Source organism: Scyliorhinus torazame, chromosome 6, assembly GCF_047496885.1.
Source record: "Scyliorhinus torazame isolate Kashiwa2021f chromosome 6, sScyTor2.1, whole genome shotgun sequence".
In the NCBI taxonomy this organism is placed as follows: domain Eukaryota; kingdom Metazoa; phylum Chordata; class Chondrichthyes; order Carcharhiniformes; family Scyliorhinidae; genus Scyliorhinus; species Scyliorhinus torazame.
The window spans coordinates 267,270,641-267,291,190 of record NC_092712.1 but is presented as its reverse complement, the minus strand read 5'-3'; the positions used below and the strand labels follow the sequence as shown (position 1 = coordinate 267,291,190).

The following is a 20,550-nucleotide window of genomic DNA, read 5'->3' as shown; positions in this document are numbered from 1 at the left end:
GCACGGTAGAATTCTTCCAGCACTTCCCCAGGGATTTGTCACCTCGTTGCTAGCAGACGTCGGGCGTAGACCTGGTTTACCTGGCGAATATAATGTCTTTTTAGCAGCTCTATTGCTGCATCGAAGTCTTCCGCATCCTCTATGAGAGTGTAAATTTCCGGGCTCACCCTCGAGTGCAGGACTTGCATTTTCTGTTCTCCCGTTTCGAGATATCCTTTAAAACACGCCAGCCAGTGCTTGAAGATTGCCGCTGAGTTCGCCGCGTGGGGGCTGAGTTGCAGACACTCCGGCTTGATTCGGAGCTCCATCCTTTTAAATCTAGCTTATTAAATTGATGCACGATCAATGACCACTAAAGCGAGATTGTAGTCCAACTGAAGGCTTTAATAAGCTAGATGTTTCCCCCAGCAGCTCAGGTACAGAATGAAGGCTGCTGGGGCGGCACGGGCTCTTATACCCCGCCTTGCAGGGCGGAGCTACCGTACAGCTTGACGAATAGGTAACATACAATATCTACCAATGGTGTTCCAGCATTACCAGGTACCGTAATACCTCTACACAGACAACTACACCGCCAAGACACAGTCTCCCTCAGGGACCTGGCACCAGCTGGGTCCCGGTCCCCCCCCCACTGCCCCGACACCCCCCCCCCAGCGCACCCCACCACAGCTCCCGCTCCAGGACGATCCGTCCTCCGCTTGGTCCCACCCGGGGATGAAGATGGGGTTGACACGCTCCCGAAGTCACCGACGACCGAACTGTTGGTTGGTTCAATTGGCTCTGTTTTAGAACCTTTGCTCTCGAGCCGCCAGGTATCTTTATGATACCGCCACGAGGTTCAAGTTCAAGTAATGATCAATAACTCAATACACCAATTAGTAAGATTCAAATCAAAGCACATTTATTATACACAGTAACTCGCTACTCATGCATAAATTCTACTTCTAAGCTATTTCTACAACTAACAGGCCTATACTTAGCTTCGGACTGGCCCACCAGGTCAGGGGAACAAATGGCCTTTCGTTCGGGTTCTGAGTCTGCGGGATTCAAAAGCTGGTATGGACTGGTAGCTAGGAGCGCCTATCTCTTGGCGAGTGTTGACTTAAGACTTACGGTCTTTTGGCGGCAGCTGAACCGGTCACGGTCAAGGGTTGGTTCGCGTTGCTGAGTGACCCGGTCAAGAAGGACGACTTGAACTTGGGGGCTTAACTTTATAGTCCCCAGGGGCTTCCCACCTTTCGGGGCGGACCCTGTACCTGGTTCCAAGTGATTGGACTTCGTTCCAATCGCTTGGTTCAATTTCTCCAATACTGGAGCGGTTCCCTGATCGATGGGCGGTCTTGAGGTGTCCGTTAACCTATTTTGTGTTGGTTCCTGCTGGCGCCGAGGAGTCTGGCTTGCCCCAAATGTTTTGATTGTTCCCGGGGATCGCTCATTAGTATGTAGATGGCTGCTACATTATTATGCAGATGGCTGCTTGTATCGATGCTGTCTCGGCTTTTGCTGAGTTTAATACACAGTAAACTTGCACCTGCTAGTTTCTGCCTCTGTTGGCTGAATTTCCCTTCAGCCTTAGCTGTTCTCCATTTTACTTCGGGAGTTGGCCAACCCAGGTGGCTACAGAACCGACGCCGAAATCGCCACCAGAACTGCGGCGCTCACAACAACGGATCAAGGAGCCCGATCGCCTCAATTTGTAAACTTTTCCTTAAAATGATAAACACCTGAATGTAAATAGTTTTCCACCACCCCCGCTGGACTCTTTTTTAACAGGGGGTGAATGTGGTAGTCACCACTGTTGTATTGTATATACCGCATATGAGGGGTATTACGGTAAGGCCCCTGTACTACAGGTACAGGGGTAGATCCCTGCCTGTTGGCTCCGCCCAGTAGGTGGAGTATAAATGTGTGGGCTCTCCGAGCTGCAGCCATTTCGGCAGCAGCTGCGGGAGGCTACACATCTCTGCGTAATGAAGCCTCGATTACCCTCTACTCTCGTCTCGTCGTAATTGATAGTGCATCAGGACATAAGATATACAAGGAGAGAAAGCAGAACAGATTAAAGAAATAAGGAAAGTAAGAGAGGAAAAATACAAGTGTTGGCCCATCACTGCACTCAGAGGCCGGAGAGAGGCTGGTTAACTGGCCAACCAGACTGCTGCAGTTATTGGCTCTACGAATCTTGCCCCTTTATGTGATCCTATCTAAAATAGAAGTTAGTAGCTATTTGTGGATAACATCATCAGGAGTGGTGGTAGCTGCCGGCTCAGGATCACCAAAGAGCCACTGGTGAATGAGGGATGCAGTAAGAGGGCCACTGGTTGGGGGGGATGTTGGAAGCTTTGGCACAAAAATAAGCTGAGGTTTTAAGGAAAGAAACAACTGCTGAGCAAAAGTACAGCAATGTCATAGCAATAAATTGTTAAGTTAAAAAAGGGTAAGAATGAAAATGACCAGAGTGTGAGAGCGAATGTATGTGGGTAGTTGAGTGAGTGGGTGCGTCTGTTGGTGTTGGTGAGAGTGAGTGAGAAACCTGAGATTGGCATCAGGCAAACTCACACTCACCCCAATCACTCACAGACTCTTGCACTCACCTGCCACGCACTTAATTACTCGCACTCAATCACTTTCAGTCTCTAACATACATTCAACCCCACCCACTCAGCCAGACTCTCGCATTCACTCACACATTAGCGCAATTACGTGCTTTCCCCTCCACACACTCCCATATATTCACCACGGCACCGTCTTTCACAGACCCACTAAAACGTTGCCATCCCAGGACCCAACTCGACCTAGCCAACCCCGAGCTTGCCGTAACTGGCTCCCTGGACTCCAGGTTCACTATTGTTTCGGTTCCCTTGACCAAGCAGCCCCCAGCACACTCACCAATGCTGGTATGTGTTACTCCTCCAATCAGAGATTGCTTCTCTCACTCATTTGCTGCTGATAGGCTCACTAGGCTGCCTAGCAGAAGCAAAAGCGGAAGAGAAACGACCTGCGATTGGAGGAGCAGAAAAAAATCTTCCATTAAAACTCATCTCTTTGACTGGGATTTTGAAAACTGATGCCGGGGGCCTCAGAGAGGGCCTTTGCAGGCTGGAGCCAGACTTTGGACAAGCCTGCTTGATATCAGTGTAACTGTTCCAATCATTAACTTGTTCTTCTAAACTACAGACGGTTAACTAGCAACTTTTATAAATAAACTGAACACCTCAAGAGTTTGTTATAACTTGCAGCTTTCTTTTCTCACATCATTCACAATATCGTTTAGCTGATAGAATGTTGTGCCTACAAATTGTAGACTTGGAAGTCTCTCAGTGGTGATTTGGCACGCTGCATGGGCGATGCTGTTACTCCAGATGTTGTAGGAGTCTTGCTTGATGTTGCTCTAATGTTGTATCACCTGCTGGTGATGTTCTTGATGTTGCACCACTTGTCGGTGATGATATTGATGTTGTCCTGCTAGTAAATGTTGTTATGGGTGTTGTTAATGATATCTTCTGCTCTTTCGGCTAAGGTGTGGCCAAACAGACTGTTCCTTTCCATTTGCTTACCGGCTTTGGGGTGTATGATGTATGGCCTTGGAGTTTCAGCTTCACCAACAACTTTAGTTGGGTTCCAGATTTTCAGATTAGATTCTGTACATCTTTGGCACGATTTAATTAAATGGGAACAAAGTCCCAAAGCGAACGCTTGCAGCGCCGAGAAACACAACGCTATTGAATGGCACTCGGGTTAGGTAGGGGGCCTTAACGGGAACGCGCAGTCGAGGCCACACATAGCCCGCTTTCTGCATGGAGGAACTCCACGCGCATCCCCATTTCCGGAGCCCCCTTCGCGACCCCCCCCCACCCCTCCAAGCCCCAACTCACTATGAGGGAGTCCCTGGGCATGCTCACACCCTCCCAACACCTGCGCAGGGCACCAGGCCCAATCGCCACCATGCAAAAAAATGCCAGCTTGGCAGCACCAACCTGGTACCCTAACAGTGCCCCAGCCAGCTGATAGATCCCAACACCTTCAGTGCAGCGGAAAACTGCATATTATAGTGAGACTAGCTGACTCACTCTAATATGGGCAGCACGGTTGCATAGTGGTTAGCACAATTGCTTCACAACTCCAGGGTCCCAGGTTCAATTCCCGGCTTGGGTCACTGGCTGTGCGGAGTCTGCATGTTCTCCCCGTGTCTGAGTGGGTTTCCTCCGGGTGCTCCGGTTTCCTCCCACGGTCCAAAGATATGCGTGTTAGGTGGATTGGCTGTGCTAAAATTGCCCTTAATGAGGTTAAGTGGGGTTACTGGGATAGAGTGGAGGTGTGGCCTTGGATAGGGTGTTCTCATAGAATTTACAGTACAGAAGGAGGCCATTTGGCCCAACGAGTCTGCACCGGCTCTTGGAAAGAGCACCCTACCCAAGGTCAACACCTCCACCCTAGCCCCATAACCCAGTAACCCCACCCAACACTAAGGGCAATTTTGGGCACTAAGGGCAATTTAGCATGGCCAATCCACCTAACCTGCATTTCTTTGGACTGTGGGAGCAAACCGGAGCACCCGGAGGAAACCCATGTGCACACGGGGAGAACGTGCAGACTCCGCACAGACAGTGACCCAAGCTGGGAATCGAACCTGGGACCCTGGAGCTGTGAAACAATTGTGCTAACCACTATGCTACCGTGCTGCCCTCTTTCCAAGGGCTGGTGCAGACTCGATGGGCCGAATGGCCTCCTTCAGCACTGTAAATTCTATGAATCTATGAATAGGTAGATTTGTCAAAAAGCACTACAATGGCAGAATTTATTATAATAATAATCTTTATTGTCACAAGTAGGCTTACATTAACATGGCAATGAAATTATTGTGAAAAGTCCCTAGTCGCCACATTCAGTCGCCTGTTTGGGTACACAGAGGGAGAATTCAGAATGTCCAAATTACCTAACAGCACGTCTTTCGGGACTTGTGGGAGGAAACCGGAGCACCCTGAGGAAACCCAATTTATAAGGCCATCCTTGGATCATTTGCTGAGAGCTCATCAGTAACTCTTTGTCCTTTTATAAGGTCCAACCTCTGTAACTCTTTGTCTTTGCTAGTCTTATCTCTAATTTGACTCTGTTTCGGTGGCAATACATTCACGGGATGATGAATCTTTCCACCTAGATCACAATTTACTGTGAAAAGCTGCAGCTCTTTGTAAATACACAGCCCTAGAATACCAGGGCCATCTGTTTCAGTGACATTAAACACCCAGTTAACATCTTTTCCTTTGCGTGTTCCTCGGATTTGGGTTGTTCCTAGCTGTCGAATCTCAGTTGCCTCCTATTCCGTTAGTTCCTCAGTTTTAGAGCACCTTTCCTTGAGTATCCATTTTTTCCCAAGTTTTCATGCAAGATCTTCTGGCATAGTATAAGCAGGGTGGTGTTACTCTATGCTCTGGTTTCAAACCTCAACTTCAGATTTATGGCTATGGGCTTATTTCTCATCTTTTATCTGATCTGAATGATTGTGTGAATTTCTTTTCTCTGGTAACTATCACATCCAGACTTTTCACGCAGTTATATGGTTCCTATGTCTATTGTGTTCTCAAACGCATCATCGTCTTCCATGATGTTTTGGTTTCTTTTCCATTCATTTGCCCTGTTGCTCTAACTCTTTATCATTTTTCTTTGCACATCTTTTCCCAGTGATTTAACTTTCCACAAGCTCTGCAGTTTAATCCATAGCGGGTCCTTTCCTTCTGTCTGTAAACTCATGTGGTTGTCCACAGCTCTTACACATCTTTCCCTGTATCTGGTATGCATTCTTTTGTTGCTGTTTCACTGCATTAACCCTGCTGCTTTTGCTTTCCCCTAAGTGAAGGCTAGCTGTTTTGGTACCTAGTGTCTTAATCTGTCTACTTGTGGCAGTATCGACAGCCAATGATATTGTCCTTTCCACTTAAATCCTTTTGTACTTCAGGGTGTGCAGAGCGCCAAATGAGCTGATCGAGCAGCCTTTCATCTGTGACCTTAAAATTTACATTTTCCAATCTTATTAGCAAATTGTCAACAGGATCACCTGATTCCTTCTTCAGGCTGTGAAATTCACATCAGTAGATCTGATGATTTGACTTTGGCTGCAGATGTAAATTTTTCAAAACTTTTGCCAGGGTTTCTACTGCTGTTTTCACTCAGCTCTTAACCATTAAATTTATTTAACGTTTTCTCTCCTGCATACCCAAGGACGTGATTGACTCTTCCCTCCTCCCTGGAAATTTGGAAATGTCTGACTAGACTTTCGTTTGAACTTCTCAAGTCCCCTGACATCATCAGCCTCCCAATTCATTATGGGCTGGAGCTGTGCACTTCACACAATTCACTCAGTTTTTCTTTCCCTCTTTGACATTAATTCAGGTTGATTTTTCAAACTAATTCAGCACTAAATATATTAAAAATATTTGGGGTTTTACTTGCAGACAATCACTGCCATCACGTTATGTCTTCTGATTTCCATAAATTAGAAATAATCACACTTTAGACACAAAATGCTGGAGCTTCATTGAATGTATTTCTTGCTGCTCTCTACGTGGCTATTATAACAATGTAACGGGGTCCTCACCTCGCACCCTCTAACAAAATGAAATGCCCCTGCCTTTAAACTCACCCGGGGGGAGGGGTTTAAGTTTGGCACCAAATTCTCTCAGATCAGCAAATGCGGCCTTTTTAGAGATTAAATCTGATGCTTTCTGCAACTGCATAGCTCAGTAGTGCGCTATCTGGTGTGCTTAATATATTGAGTATTCAGAGGAACCTTGATCTGCACAGGCTACAAAGAACACACACATGCATACACACACACGCACGCAGTTAGGTGCAAATGCAGAAAGAGGCTAAAGAATAAAAGTCTGTCTCAAATTACTGCAATTAGGAATCAAGACAGCTTTTATTGGATGGCTGTCATTGGTTAGCCGAATGCACCTGTTGTGCAGAGTGTTGGCGGTGGAGGGGGATCATGCTCTGAAGGGACTTGTTCAGAATAGTTCAGCCAGCCAAGTCCTTAAATGCGTGTCATATGGCACACAGTGCAGCACGATGTACAGCATTTCCTTTGTTGGAATGACAAGTGAAAACTGTAATTTACACCCGCGGATGCATGCATAAAAAATTCAAATCAAAAGACCCCTTGTATCAAGAGCTTTGGTCCATAACAAGTGAGTGGCTGTAAGCAAAATTATGATTCTATCAGCTAACTTAACAGCTCATGGAATCTGATACTCATCAACAGTATAATATCAAGGAATATTAAAAATACTTCTTGCCTACAAAATGCTCTTGTGGTGCCAGGGAAACACTGATAGACTAACCTCTAATTAATGTGTTGAGGAATAAATGGTGCGATTCTCCGAGCCCTGCGCTGGGCCGGAGAATCGCCGCAACCGCGCCACGCGATTCTCCGAGGTGCGGAGAATCGGCGCCATTTGCGCCGGCACGTTTGGCGCGGCACCGGTTGCGGGCCGCTGTACGAGGCCAGGCCGCCGATTCTCTAGCCCAGATGGGCCGAGCGGCTGCACGGAAACTGCAGAGTCCCGGCGGCGCGGTTTACCCCTGGTCGCTGCCGGCGGGAACTCTGCGCGAAGGGTCGGGGGGGGGGGGGCGCCTGTGGGGCGGGGAAAATCGCTCCTTCACCGGGGGGGGGGGCTCGATCGGGGCTCACCGATCGGCGGGCTGGCCTCCCCCCCCGCCCCCCCCCCCCCCCCCCGGGCCTACTTTGTTACGCTTCTGGCCCCAGAACCCCCGCGCAATGTTGCGTCGGGCCCGGAGCATTGAAGAAGTCGCCCGCGCATGCGCGGGTTGGCGTGGGGCCAATTTGGCGCCAGGAAGGGAGGCTGGAGTGGCGAGAACCGCTCCAGCGGCGTTCACGACGGCGCAAACACTTAGTCTCCAATTTGGAGAATCGCGCCCAAAGTGACCAAAACATTATTTGTACCAAAAACAAAATATTCTGGAAACACTCCACTGGTTGGACAGAATCGGTAAAGGAACAATCATGTGGTTGACATCTTAGGTTGATGATCATTTCGGATAAAAAGCTATCACATAGAAACAGATCGCTCCACAGGTGCTGCTTGGCCTGCTAAGTGTTTCCACCATTTTCTCTTTTTATTTCAGAATGGCAGCATCTGCAGTATTTCATTCTTAATTTATTTGCTATGTTAACTTTCAACCTACTGCAGTGAACAATAAAGAAAGGGGATGTTGAGTACAATGGCTGGGATTCTCCGAGCCTCAATCGCGCTCGGCACGGGGGCGGAGGATGGCCGTCCGACCCGTGATCGGGTCCGACACTGCTCCCGCGAGCTGCCAATCGCACGCGCGTGGTCAACGCGGCGCCGGTCGGGAGCCACTGAAGGAGGCCCCTGCTGCGATTATCCGCCGACAACTGGCCAAGTTCCCGCCGGCGTGGTTCACTCATGGTTCCACCCGTTGGGAGCTCGGAGTGACGGCTGCGGACTCAGTCCTTGGCACCCCTGGTGGGGGGCGGGAGATCTGTCACCGGGGGGGGGGGGGCTTCCAGGATGGCCAGGCTCACGATTGGGGGCCACCGATCAGCGGGCGTGCGCAATCTCGGGGGGGGGGGGGGCTATATTGTTGGGGCCGGTCCGCGGTGTGGGTCCGCCATGTTGCGCGGGGCCACCGCCGCGCGCTTGTGCGGGCCCCCAGCCGGATGTGTAGGGCCCCGTATAGGCAGCCGGGGCTGCGAGGAGTACTCCAGGGCCCTGCTAGCCCCCTGCAAAACGGAGAATCACTGTGGACTTTCTCCAGGAAAGTCCAGAGTGATTCGCGCCTGTTTTTCGCGAGCGTGGGGTCACTGCCCCATTATCGGAGAATACCGGCCCATATATTTTTATTAAAACAGTAAAAAAATATACAAAGCCAAACGATACAAACACTAATTTTGTGTTGGAGAAACAGGATACCCTCCCCTCAGTACCAACGTACAGGGATGGGGAGTAGGATACTTGGATTATTAAAACAGTTCACAACACAGTTATACTAAAAAACAAACGGTACACGCACTAAAATTTGCGCTGGAGAGACCAGATATGCTCGCCTCTGTACCAACAGAAGGGAAAGGAAGGGGGGTGGTGGGGAGAGAGGGGAAAGGAGGGTGGTGGGGAGGGAGGGAGTAGGGGTTTTGGTGGAGGGGGGGCCTAATAGGGCACTGTCTGAACTATCTGCAGAGGCAGAATAACAAGAGAACCTTCAATTAATTTGTGCCAGATTTGATAAGAAACATGTATCCTTGTGGCAGTCCTAACTAGAATGCACTGGCTCAGACTCTTTGGAATTTATTCTCAATTTTATATCATATGGAATATGCAGGCAACAGATTTAAATATATGGTTTGGAGGGCAAGAATGGCAAACTTACATGTCCTTGTACTCCTTTAACACCCTGTTAGTATAGAAGGTGGCTGCGTCATTCATCTCCTTGACATAAGGACCTGGCTTAGGGGCCTATGTTAACAGCAAAACATCAAGAGAAGGATGCACAGAGAGGAGAAATTTGGAGAGAAAAAGGACACATTAGATTCAACAGAAGTTGTTTATTAACTCGTTACCCGGTTAACAACATGCCTCTTAAAGACTTGATGTTTTCAGAGAGCGATACAGCACAGGTCCATCATGCTTACACCGGCTCTTTGAAAAGGTTATCCAATTCTTCCCACTCCCCTGCTCTTTCCCCATCACCCTTTTATCTGCTCACATCTTGTTTAAAAACCAAAGAAGAATGAGCTCCTTCAGTTGTAATATAACCACCAACAAATAGATCACATCAAATTATTAAAAACATAATAGGTTACTTAACCAATACTAAGTTAATAGCTTAATGGATAATCCTAAAACATTACCTCGACATGTTTAAAACATAATAACTGAACGCCCTTGACAGCTACATTACAAATGGTAGGACAGAGTCATGAGTTGCACCTTACTGTATCAGAAGGCAACATGAGCAGAGTGGAAAACTGAAATGCCAGGATTTTTGATAAAGCAGGATAAATGCTTTTCATATGCTAGCATCATCTTGGAGTTCCTAAACTGTCCCACTGAAGATTTTATATTCTGATAAGCAGGACACTAAATGTAACTCCATCTTTTTCAACTTATATGGTATCATTTAGTTGGAAGATAATTAATTCCTCAAACTCTCATTATGAGAAGGAATATTTAGTAAGACAGCATGGGTATAGCATTCTCAAGAGAATTGTTTACCCAGTCCCTCAAATTCCATAGCTGCCATTTACAATAGGCCCACATCAATGACAATTGTTTTCTTTGACAGCCATCTTGTAATGTCACTCATCTACCACTATCCACCCTAAATGGCCTTTTCCACTATTCCAGAATAGGTTAGCTCAATGTAGACTTTCTTCTGTTGCTGCATTATGTACAGTAGAAGGGGACACAGTGGTACAAAGAGGTGGACAGTTGCCTTTCAGCTCTGAAATATGGATTCAATTTCAATCCAGAGTGGTAGCATGTTAATCTCCTCTGTCTGATGGCCTGAAGGATCCTACACAAAGTGTGTTTCAGAAACAGTGGGCAAAATCTTTTGGACAGCAGGGATTTCCTGCCATGCCGCCCAGAAATGTCAGCAGGCATTTGTATCCCACTCCTGACAACTGCCCTGCAGCCATTTCACACTCAAGGGGCATTAAGTGGCTCAGGGCAAGTCTTTTGAACCCATCTGGGGAGGAAGTCTTGCCTCAGAATGTTGCCAGCTAATCTCTTTGGGTGCAGTGGCCAATGCTGAGACTAGAGTCCCACAAAACAAATTACCAAGAATGTCTCGATGTCACTGTAAACAGGGTCACGAGGGTTGGGGGGGGGGGGGGGGGGGGGGCATCGTCGCATGTGAGGGTAGTAGGTCCTGTATGCAAAGCCGACTTTTGGTGGGGGACCCAATCAAGAAGGATAGCGGCACCTCACGATACCAATCCCACCCATAAAATCGCTGATAGGTCAGAGGCAGGTAGCCAACGGGAAGGACACCCACAAGTTTCACCTTGGTGCATTACAGGGTTGGATGTCCATCTTCTGGTTGGGAATAAGATTCATTTGAGGTTGGGGCTGAAGGGCAGGTCCAAGGTGGTTGCAGTGGAACCACTGATCGCCACACATTCTGGACTGGCCCAAACATTCAAGCACTTAAACTAAGTGACAAAAACACAATTCTGGGGACTAGCACTGACACCCTTCACGAATAAAAGCAAAAAAGAAAAATATCACATACAACACTGGAGCAAACTTGTGTGTTATTATGGGCTGTATAGGTGTGCACCACGGGACCCTCTGTGGCCCTGAATTCCCATTAATTTTCAAGTTGTTCACATCAACAGATTTTGTTCTGATTTAGGATTTATCCACCAGTGAGGCAATTATGGTAAAAACAGCCCATTCCAAACATCTAGCTTCACAGTATTCAAATAGGACAAAATGGCATGTAAGGATTCAGAGTGAAAATAAAAACAAACTGACTGAGCCTGAGGGTCAGACTGTGAAGCTGGAACATATAGTGGAAATCTGCAACTCTCTCCCGCAGAGGCTGGGTGAAATTTCAAAACAGAAATTCATAGAATTATGTTATGAAAGTTTATTAATAATGGGAAAATGGAGTTGAAATACAGATTACGCATGGTCTAATGGAATGGCAAAACAGGCTTGAGGAGCTGAATGGCCTACTCCTTTCCTTCTAATCCCAGCACTGAAGTCAGGACAACATTTGCAATAGAAACACAATCCGTGCACTAGTCTTAAGTCTGAAATCTGATTTCAGGGTTGTGGACAACTTGAGTTTTGTTATTGTAATGTGGGAAGCTACTGAGATTTGGTTCTCTATTTTAAAGCACTCATAAGGTTTCTTAAATTGACTTAAAAGCATTATTTTTTTTTTAAAAAAGTCATGCATAGCTGGACACAGATTGATCTAGCATGAGCAAAGCACTGATGGACGAGAGAGGGAGATAGCTACTATCTACCATGCTGGAGCTCAGAGCCTCTGAACATCACCCAATAAAACTGCTGTATTCATTCAATGGCAAATCTTTCCACTTACCACTGCAACCCACCCCAGTGCTGAGATACTCTCGCTAACAGCTGACAGGTGGTTGAATAACTTGCTGCCACGGTTCTTCTCCCGGAAGTTCTGGATCTCCTGAATTCTGTCAGATATGGGTTTGAGAAGTGCATTCATCTCATTCTGGGAGAGCAAACAAAATAAAATGTTAATAAATTGTAAGATACAATGGAGCTGATTTAACATGTGTCTGACCTGCATTTTACAGGTACCTGTGTCTTACATATCCTTGTGTGTACATATTCAATGCAAATTAATAGAGTTTCCTGTTAATATTTTGGCACTTTAGGGGCGGGATTCTCCACTCCCGCGCCGAAGTGCCCACGCCATCGTGAACGCCGTCGAGGTTCACGACGGCGCAAAACGGCCCCGATCCCGACCGATTCAGGCCCCGACAATGGGCTAGGATCGGGGCCGCGTCATCTACACGCGCCAGGCCTTGTCGTCGCGTAAAGGCGGCGCTGCATAGATGACGCGGCCGGCACCGCATAACTGGCGTCACCCGCGCATGCGTGGTTGCCGTCCTCTGAGTCCGCCCCGCAACAAGATGGCGACGGATCTTGTGGGGCCGCGGAAGGAAGGAGGTCCTCCTTCAGAGAGGACGGCCCGACGATCGGTGGGCACCGATCGCGGGCCATCCCACATTTGAGGTACCCCCCGGTGCAGGATCCCCCCTCGCCCCCCCCGCAGGCCGCCCCCCCCCCCCAGCGTTCCCGCGCTGTTCCCGACGGCAGCGACCAGGTGTGGACGGCGCCGGGGGGAACCCGCCGTTTTGGCCTGGCCACTCAGCCCATCCGGGCCTGAGAATAGCGGGGGTGCCGGAGAATCGCCATTTTGGGTGTCTCCGGCGATTCTCCGGCCTGCGGAACTCGACGGGGCCGTTCCCGCCGCTTGGGATAATCGCGGGAGGGCGTCGGACCGGCGTCCCGGGATATTTTGGCGGCCCAGGCGATTCTCCCAACCAGCGCGGGAGTGGAGAATCTCGCTCCCGGTTTTGGCCATTTTGGAGAACAGACATTAAAATTGCAAATGATGAAATTGCTGCTATTCCCATATGAGCTGGGTTGAGTGCGGGAGGTGACACTGGGCCAGAATTTTGCAAGAGTCGGTAAACAGGATTTTCACCAGGGAGATCTTGTTTCCCAAATTTTCCCACCCTTAGCCGGTGATGTAACAAATGTCTCCTTAGGCATTGTGGGGGGGAAGACTGATGCCTGAGAGGTGTTGCGGGGGGGGGGGGGGGGGGGTTGTGCCAATGCCTCAGAGAGGTGAAGGATGCCTGGATACTTGCACATGGTGAATGTGTTTTTTAAAATTCCTCTTTACAGGATGCGGACTTCACTGGCTAGGCCAGTATTTGTTGCCCATCCATAAATCATAGAATCCTTACAGTACAGAAGGAAGCCATTCAAGCCCATCAAGTCTGCAGCAGCCCTCTGAAAGAGTATTCTACCTAGGCCCATTTCACACCATATCCCTGTAATCCCACCTTACCTGCACATCAAGGGGCAATTTTATCATGACCAATCCATCTAACCTGCTCATGCTTGGTCTGTGGGAGGAAATTGGAGCACCCGGGGGAAACCCACACAGAAATGGGAAGAAAGTGCAAATTTCACACAGACAATCCACCAAAACTGGAATTGAACCTGGGTCTCTGGTGCTGTGAGGCAGCAGTGCTAACCACTGTGCCACCGTGCTGCCCTGTAAATACCCTTGAGAAGGTGGTGGCAAGTTGCCTTCTTGTACCACTACAATTCATCTGGTGTAGATAAACCCACAATGCTGTTAAGGAGGGAGTTCCAGGATTTGACCCAACCACAGTGCAGGAATGGTGAAACATTTCAAAGTCAGGATTGTGAGTGATTTGGAGGGGAACCTCAATGTGTGGTGTTCCCATGTATCTGCTGCCCTTGTCCTTCTAGATGGTAGTGGACGTGGGTTCGGACGGTGCTGCCTAAGGAGCCATCTCTGAAGTTCAGCTCTTTTGGCCATGTTTAAACCAAGGTTGTAGTAAGGTCAGAAGCTGAGGGACCTTGGCAGAACCCAAGCTTCAGTGAGGTTACTGATAAATAAGTGCCGCTTGATGCCCCTTCTATCACTTTACCGATGACTGAGAATAAACTGATAGGGCGCTAACTGGCCGAGTTGGATTTGCCTTGCATTTTGTGCACTTGACAGAACTAAAGGCGGCGTGGTGGCACAGTGGTTAGCACTGCTTCCTGAGCGCCGGGGGCCCAGGTTCATTTCTGGCCTTGGGTTACTGGCTGAGTGGAGTTTGTACGTTCTCCCCATGTCTGCATGGGTTTCCTCCGGGTGTTTCTGTTTCCTCCCACAGTCCAAAGATGTGCAGGTTTGGTAGATTTGCCATGCTCAAATGCCCCTTAGTGTCCAGGGATGTGTAGGTTAGGTTATGACGTTACAGGGATAGGACGGGAGGGAGGGGGGAATAGACATAGTTAGTGTGCTCATTCGAAGGGCCGGGGATGACTCGATGGCCCGAATAGCCTCCTTCTGCACTGTAAGGATTCTATGATGATGAGAATATATTCTTTGATTCTATGATGATGAGAACATACCTGGACAATTTTCTACATCGTAGCTGTCCTGGAACAGCTTGGCTAGGAGCGGGGCAAGTCTTCAGTACTAATGTCGGAATATTGTCAAGGCCCATAGCCTTTTCAGTATCCAGTGCCTTCAGCCGTTTCTTGCTTTCACCTGGGGTGAACCGAATTGGCTAAAGACTGGCATATGTGATGTTGGAGTCCACAGGAGGAGACCAAGGTCGATCATCCACTCGGCACTTCTGGCTGAAGATTATTGTGACTCCTTCAGCCTTGTCTTTTGCACTGATGTGCTGGGCTCCTCCATCATTGAGGATGGGGATATTTGTGGAGCCTCCTCCTCCAGTGAGTTATTTAGTTGTCTACCATCATTCACAACAGGATGTGGCAAGATTGCAGAGCCTATATCTGATCCGTTGGTTGTGGTATAATTTAGCACTGTCTATAACTTGCTGCGTTTTTGGCAAGCAAGCATTCCTGTGGTGTAGCTTCAGTAGATTGACACCTCACTTTTCAGTTTGCCTGGTGTTGCTTCTGTCATGCCCTCCTGCACTCCTCATTGAAGCAGGGTATATCCCCTGGCTTGGTGGTAGAGTGGGAGATGCCGGGACATGCGGTTACAGATTGTGGCTGACTACAATTTTGCTGCTGATAGCCGAGCCGGATTCTCCGGCGAGCGATCAGAGAGGTAAAGACTAGGGCGTCGCTCCCCCCTCCCCATGAAGAGTTCTGGCTGGTCTGAGACCCCGAAGACCGCCACCTTTGGGCAAGTCTCCATCCTCACACCCACAACCATGGACATTGCCTCAAAAAAGGTCCAGTACCCGACAAATCTGGGAAGGCCCAGAACATGTGGGTGTGGTCGGCCGGGCCTCCCTGGAATCGTTCATACATGACATCCACCTCCGGAAAGAACCTACTCGTTTGGGTTCTGGTTAGGTGAGCTCTGTGCACCAACTTTAGCTACGTTAGGCTGAGTCCTGCACATGTGGAGGTGGAATTCGCCCTTTGCGGTGCTTCGATCCAAAGCCCTCCCTCTATTTCTGTGTATAGTTCCCCCTCCCATTTTTCCCTTGCCTCGACCAGGGGAGAACTGACCTCCTCCAACTGTAGCCCAAACAGGTCCCCACAGACTTGTTTGTTGCCAGTGGGGAAGGGGGGGGGGGAGTGTTGAAAAACAAGGAAAGATTTTACAAACTGCGTGCAACATGTTTATGTTGAGGTGTTATTTATTGTTTGTATCTAACTGTGTTTGGAAAAAATATATATTTTTTAAAGCTAGGGAAAGAGAAGGGCCCATTTAGGACCATAGTGGTAATTTATGCTTGGAGCCGAAAGCTGTAGGTACGGTTCTAAATGAATATTTTGAGTCAGTGTTCAATCATGAGAGGGACAGTATGAGTATAGAAATCAGGGCGAAGGACCGTAATAAAATTAAAGAGATTAACAAAGTCAGAGAGGAGATTCTGAGTGGTCTGGCAGATTTAAAAGTAGACAAATCTCCAGGGCCAGATTAAATATATCCCAGGCTGTTGAGTGAGGCAAGGAAGGAAAATAGCAGGGGCGCGAGCAATAATTTTCAATTCCTCTCTGGCCACAGCAGAGACGCCGGAGGACTGGAGGATTGCCCCTGTGGTACTATTATTCAAGAAGGGAGGAAGGAATAAATCAGGAAACTACAGGCCAGTCAGTCTAACCTCAGTGGTGGAGAGACCATTGGAAGCAATTCTGAGAGAATTAATCTGTATTTGGAGAGGCAAGGATTAATCAAGATCAGTCAGCATGGCTTTGTTAAGGGGAGGTCATGTCTGACAACTTGATTGAGTTTTTCGAAGAGGTGACCAGGTGTGTAGATGAGGGAAATGCAGTTGACATCGTTTACTTGGACTTCAGAAAGGCTTTTGATAAGGTCCCCCATGGGAGACTGATAGCGAAGGTAAGAGCCCATGGGATCCAAGGGGATTTGGCAAATTGGTTCCAAAATTGGCTGAGTGGCAGGAAGCAGAGGGTCAGGTCAAGAGTGTTTTTCTGACTGCAAGCCTGTGTCCAGCAGGGTCCCGGAGGGATCAGTGTTGGGGTCCTTGCTGTTTGTGGTTTATATAAATGATTTTGATATGAATGTAGGAGGGTTGATCAGTAAGTTCGCAGATGGTAAGAAAATTGGTGGGGTGGTAAATAGTAAGGAGGATAGCCTTGGAGTACAGGAGGATATTGACGGGCTGATCAGTGGAAAATGGAACTCAATGCGGATAATTGTGAGGTGGTGCGCTTGGGCAGGACAAACACCGCAAGGGAATATGTGATAAACGGCAGGACCCTGGGAAGCACCTACAACCTTGGTGTGCATGTACACCATTTCCTTCAGGTAGCAGAGCAGGTTGATACAGTGGTTAAGAAGGCATATGGTATACTTGCCTTTAATAGCAGAGGCATAGAGTTCAAGAGCAGGGAAGTTATGCTGAAACTGTATAAAGCTTTGGTTAGGCCACAGCTATAGTAATGTGTGCAGTTCAGGAATCCACATTATAGGAGGGATGTGATCGTACTGGAAAGGCTGCAGATGAGATTTACCAGAATGTACTGGAGAGTTTTAGTTCTGAAGAGAGATTGGAAAGACTTGGATTGTTTTCCTGGGAGCAGAGGAGACTGAGGGGGTCATGCTAGAGTTGTATAAAATTATGAGAGGCACAGAGTGGACAGGAAGAAACCTTTTCCCATGGTGAAGGGATCAATGACCAGGGGATAGGTTTTAGGTAAGGGCAGTGTTAAGTAATGGGTTAAGAGACATTGCAATTAGTTGTCTCATTTATGTTAAGTATCCATTAATTGACACTGATATGTAAAGGGGCTTCAGGTGGCCTCTGTCAGGTGATGTATAGTTAGAATTTTGTGCAAAGGCTGTTGGAATGAAATAAATGTGTGTTTGTGAAAAAGGAACAGAACTTTAGACTCTTCATATCACAGCAACTAAAACGTCTAACAATTGGTAGCAGAGGATGGTTGCTGTGTAAATGTGAAGGGTTGAAAGATACAACATTTCCAGATCAAACCAAGGAGTGAGTGAGAAAGGAGAAAAAAAAAAGGGATATATGGCTGAACCGAGGATAAAGATGGCTGGATATGATTATCCTCCCTTATTTTCTGAAAGGGAATCGTACAACCAATGGAGTAGTGCAGTAGTTATGTGGACTAAGGTAACTGCTTTGGGAAAGAGAAAACAAGGTATGGCATTGGCTCTTTCTTTACCATATGGCAGTAAAATCCGAAACAAAGTGCTTTCTGAGCTGGAATTGGAAGAGTTAGACTCAGAAGAAGGTCTGGAGACTTTATTACATTATATGGATAAGATTTATAAGAAAGATGACTTGTTAAGTGCGTATGAAGCATGGCCAGATTTTGATAAGTTCCGGAAAATGGAGGATATCGCCATGGAATTTGGCAGACTATATAAAAGGCTGCAGAAACACAATCTGGAATTTCCACAGTCTGTGTTGGCCTTTAAATTATTTGACTGTGCTAGAGTGAGCAACATGGTTAGGCTCCTGGTTTTGACAGGAGTTCAGTTTACTGATAAGGATACCTTATTCGAACAGATGACAAAAGCTTTACAAAAGTTTCTGGGGAGACATTCGATTCCGATGGCTCTGATGACCCAAATAGGTCAGCCTGCAATAAGGCAGAATATGGAAGATACACTAGTAACAGGATGGCGAAATTGTATGTCTACGAACAGGGCTCAAGACTATAGTTGGAGACCGAGACATGGAAATTATGAAGACAGAAACCCAGTTAGAACCTACAATAGGAAGATGAACCCCAGAAATGCACGGGGCATGATAAATCGATGTTTTCGATGTGACTCTCAATACCATTATGCTTTCAACTGTCCAACTCGTTATGATAGAGTGTTTGAAGCCACACATGACACGGAAGAGTCAGAAGAGGAAAAAGATAGTGACCAGAAAGAAGGCATTGTCCTATTGACAAACGGTTTTATGCCGGTAATGAGGGTGTTGGTTGCAGAATCCTTCAACTGTGCTGTATTGGACAGTGGCTGCACATCTACTGTGTGTGGAATTGACTGGTTAAAATGTTACCTGGACTCTTTGAATGCTGAAAATTATAACAAGGTTAAGGAATTTGAAAGTTCCACAAGTTTCAGGTTTGGGGATGATAATACTCTGAAGTCGCTGAAAAGAGTGGTGATCTCCTGCAATATTGCCGGAGTGAATCATTTCATTAGCACGGATGTTGTATCAAGTGAGGTACCTTTGCTTCTGAGCAGACCATCGATGAAGAAAGCACACATGAAACTGGATATGGAACAGGATAAGGCAACAGTTTTTGGAAAGACTGTGGACTTACAATTTACACAGTCGGGACACTATTGTATTCAATTACAGACAAATCATTTTTCAAGTAGAGTGGTTAAGGATGTGTTAATGGCAGTTGAAAATGGGACTTTAGCTGATAAAAAGCTTGTGGTATTAAAACTGCATAGGCAATTTGCACATCCGTCTCCTCTGAGGCTGAAACGTTTATTAAAGGATGCAGAGATAAAGGATGGCGACTATACTAAACTGATAGAACAGGTTAGTGACCACTGTGAAGTTTGTAGGAAGTACAGAAGGACACCAGCACGACCGATAGTAACCCTACCTTTGGTCAGGGATTTTAACGACATTGTGGCCATGGACCTTAAGATCTGGGATAAAGCAAACAATATATTGATTTTGCATTGTGTAGATTTAGCAACCAGATTTAGTCAATCAACGATTGTACAAAGTAAAGAAAAGAGAGTAATTCTGGATCAAATCGTGGAAAAATGGATAGGGACAGGAATGGGTCCACCGGCAAAATTCCTTACGGACAATGGGGGAGAATTTGCTAATGATGAGTTTAGGGATATTTGTGAAAACATGAATATCAGAGTTATGAATACGGCTGCAGAAAGCCCATTTAGTAATGGTGTCTATGAAAGAAATCATGCTGTCATCGATGACATGCTTTGGAAAATTTTGGCAGATCGACCAAATTGCAGGCTAGATTCAGCTTCAGCATAGGCAGTACATGCAAATAATTCATTGCAGATGGTTGGGGGCTATAGTCCTTATCAATTAGTGTTTGGTAGAAATCCTAAAATTCCGTCCATTTTGGATGACAAGCCTCCAGCTTGGGAGGGGACGACAATTAACTCTGGTTTTGCTGAACATTTAAATGCATTACATAGCAGTTGAAAAGCTTTTTTGGAAGCAGAATCTCTGAAAGAATTCGCAGAGCTTTAAGACATAACGTACGGCCATCAGATGCCGTTTTTCCGCAAGGAGGCATGGTGTACTATAGAGAGACAATTCTAATGAATGGAAAGGCCCAGGGAAGATCATAGGCATAGATGGCAAAACAATTATTTTGCAACATGGTAATCAAACTGTTAGGGTACATTCATCAAGGATAATGGGTACAGATTACAAATTTTCAAATTTAGCCAGACAGACATGACGAGGAACCAGAGTCATCTGGTACGCATGTGTTACAGAACTATGAGGACCAATTAACTGATATAGACAGGGTTTCTGCGGAGGAACACAACACTTCTGATGAATTAGAACAGGCCATTTTTCCGAAAGGGCAAAAGTTGGTACAAAAGTGACATACTTGCCTGAAGGGTCTAGTCAATGGAAGGATGCAACTGTTATTAGTAGAGCAGGGAAGGCCACTGGAAAGTATAAACATTGGTTGAATGTACAGCATTCAGGGGAAGGAGTCAAGACAATGGATTGGGAAAACAAAGTTAAAAATGGAGGGCACAGAAACGCAGTGCCAGTTCAGATAGTTCATCGGATAGTGAACAGGTTCGCAGGAAAAGGTC

The 20,550-nt window shown here is 47.0% G+C and overlaps 1 protein-coding gene across 2 annotated transcripts in view; it reads right to left on the bottom strand.

Moving 5' to 3' along the window:
• The window catches only part of cap2 (cyclase associated actin cytoskeleton regulatory protein 2), a 354,457-nt gene that overhangs the window by 111,089 nt on the left and 222,818 nt on the right, over window positions 1–20,550 (bottom strand). For both annotated transcript variants that reach the window (XM_072509676.1, XM_072509677.1), the window contains exons 5-6: window positions 12,097–12,240; window positions 9,409–9,494 (exon numbers count right to left, since the gene is read on the bottom strand). In XM_072509676.1, coding sequence (XP_072365777.1) covers window positions 9,409–9,494; window positions 12,097–12,240 — 230 coding nt within the window. The remainder of the gene's footprint in view (window positions 1–9,408; window positions 9,495–12,096; window positions 12,241–20,550) is intronic.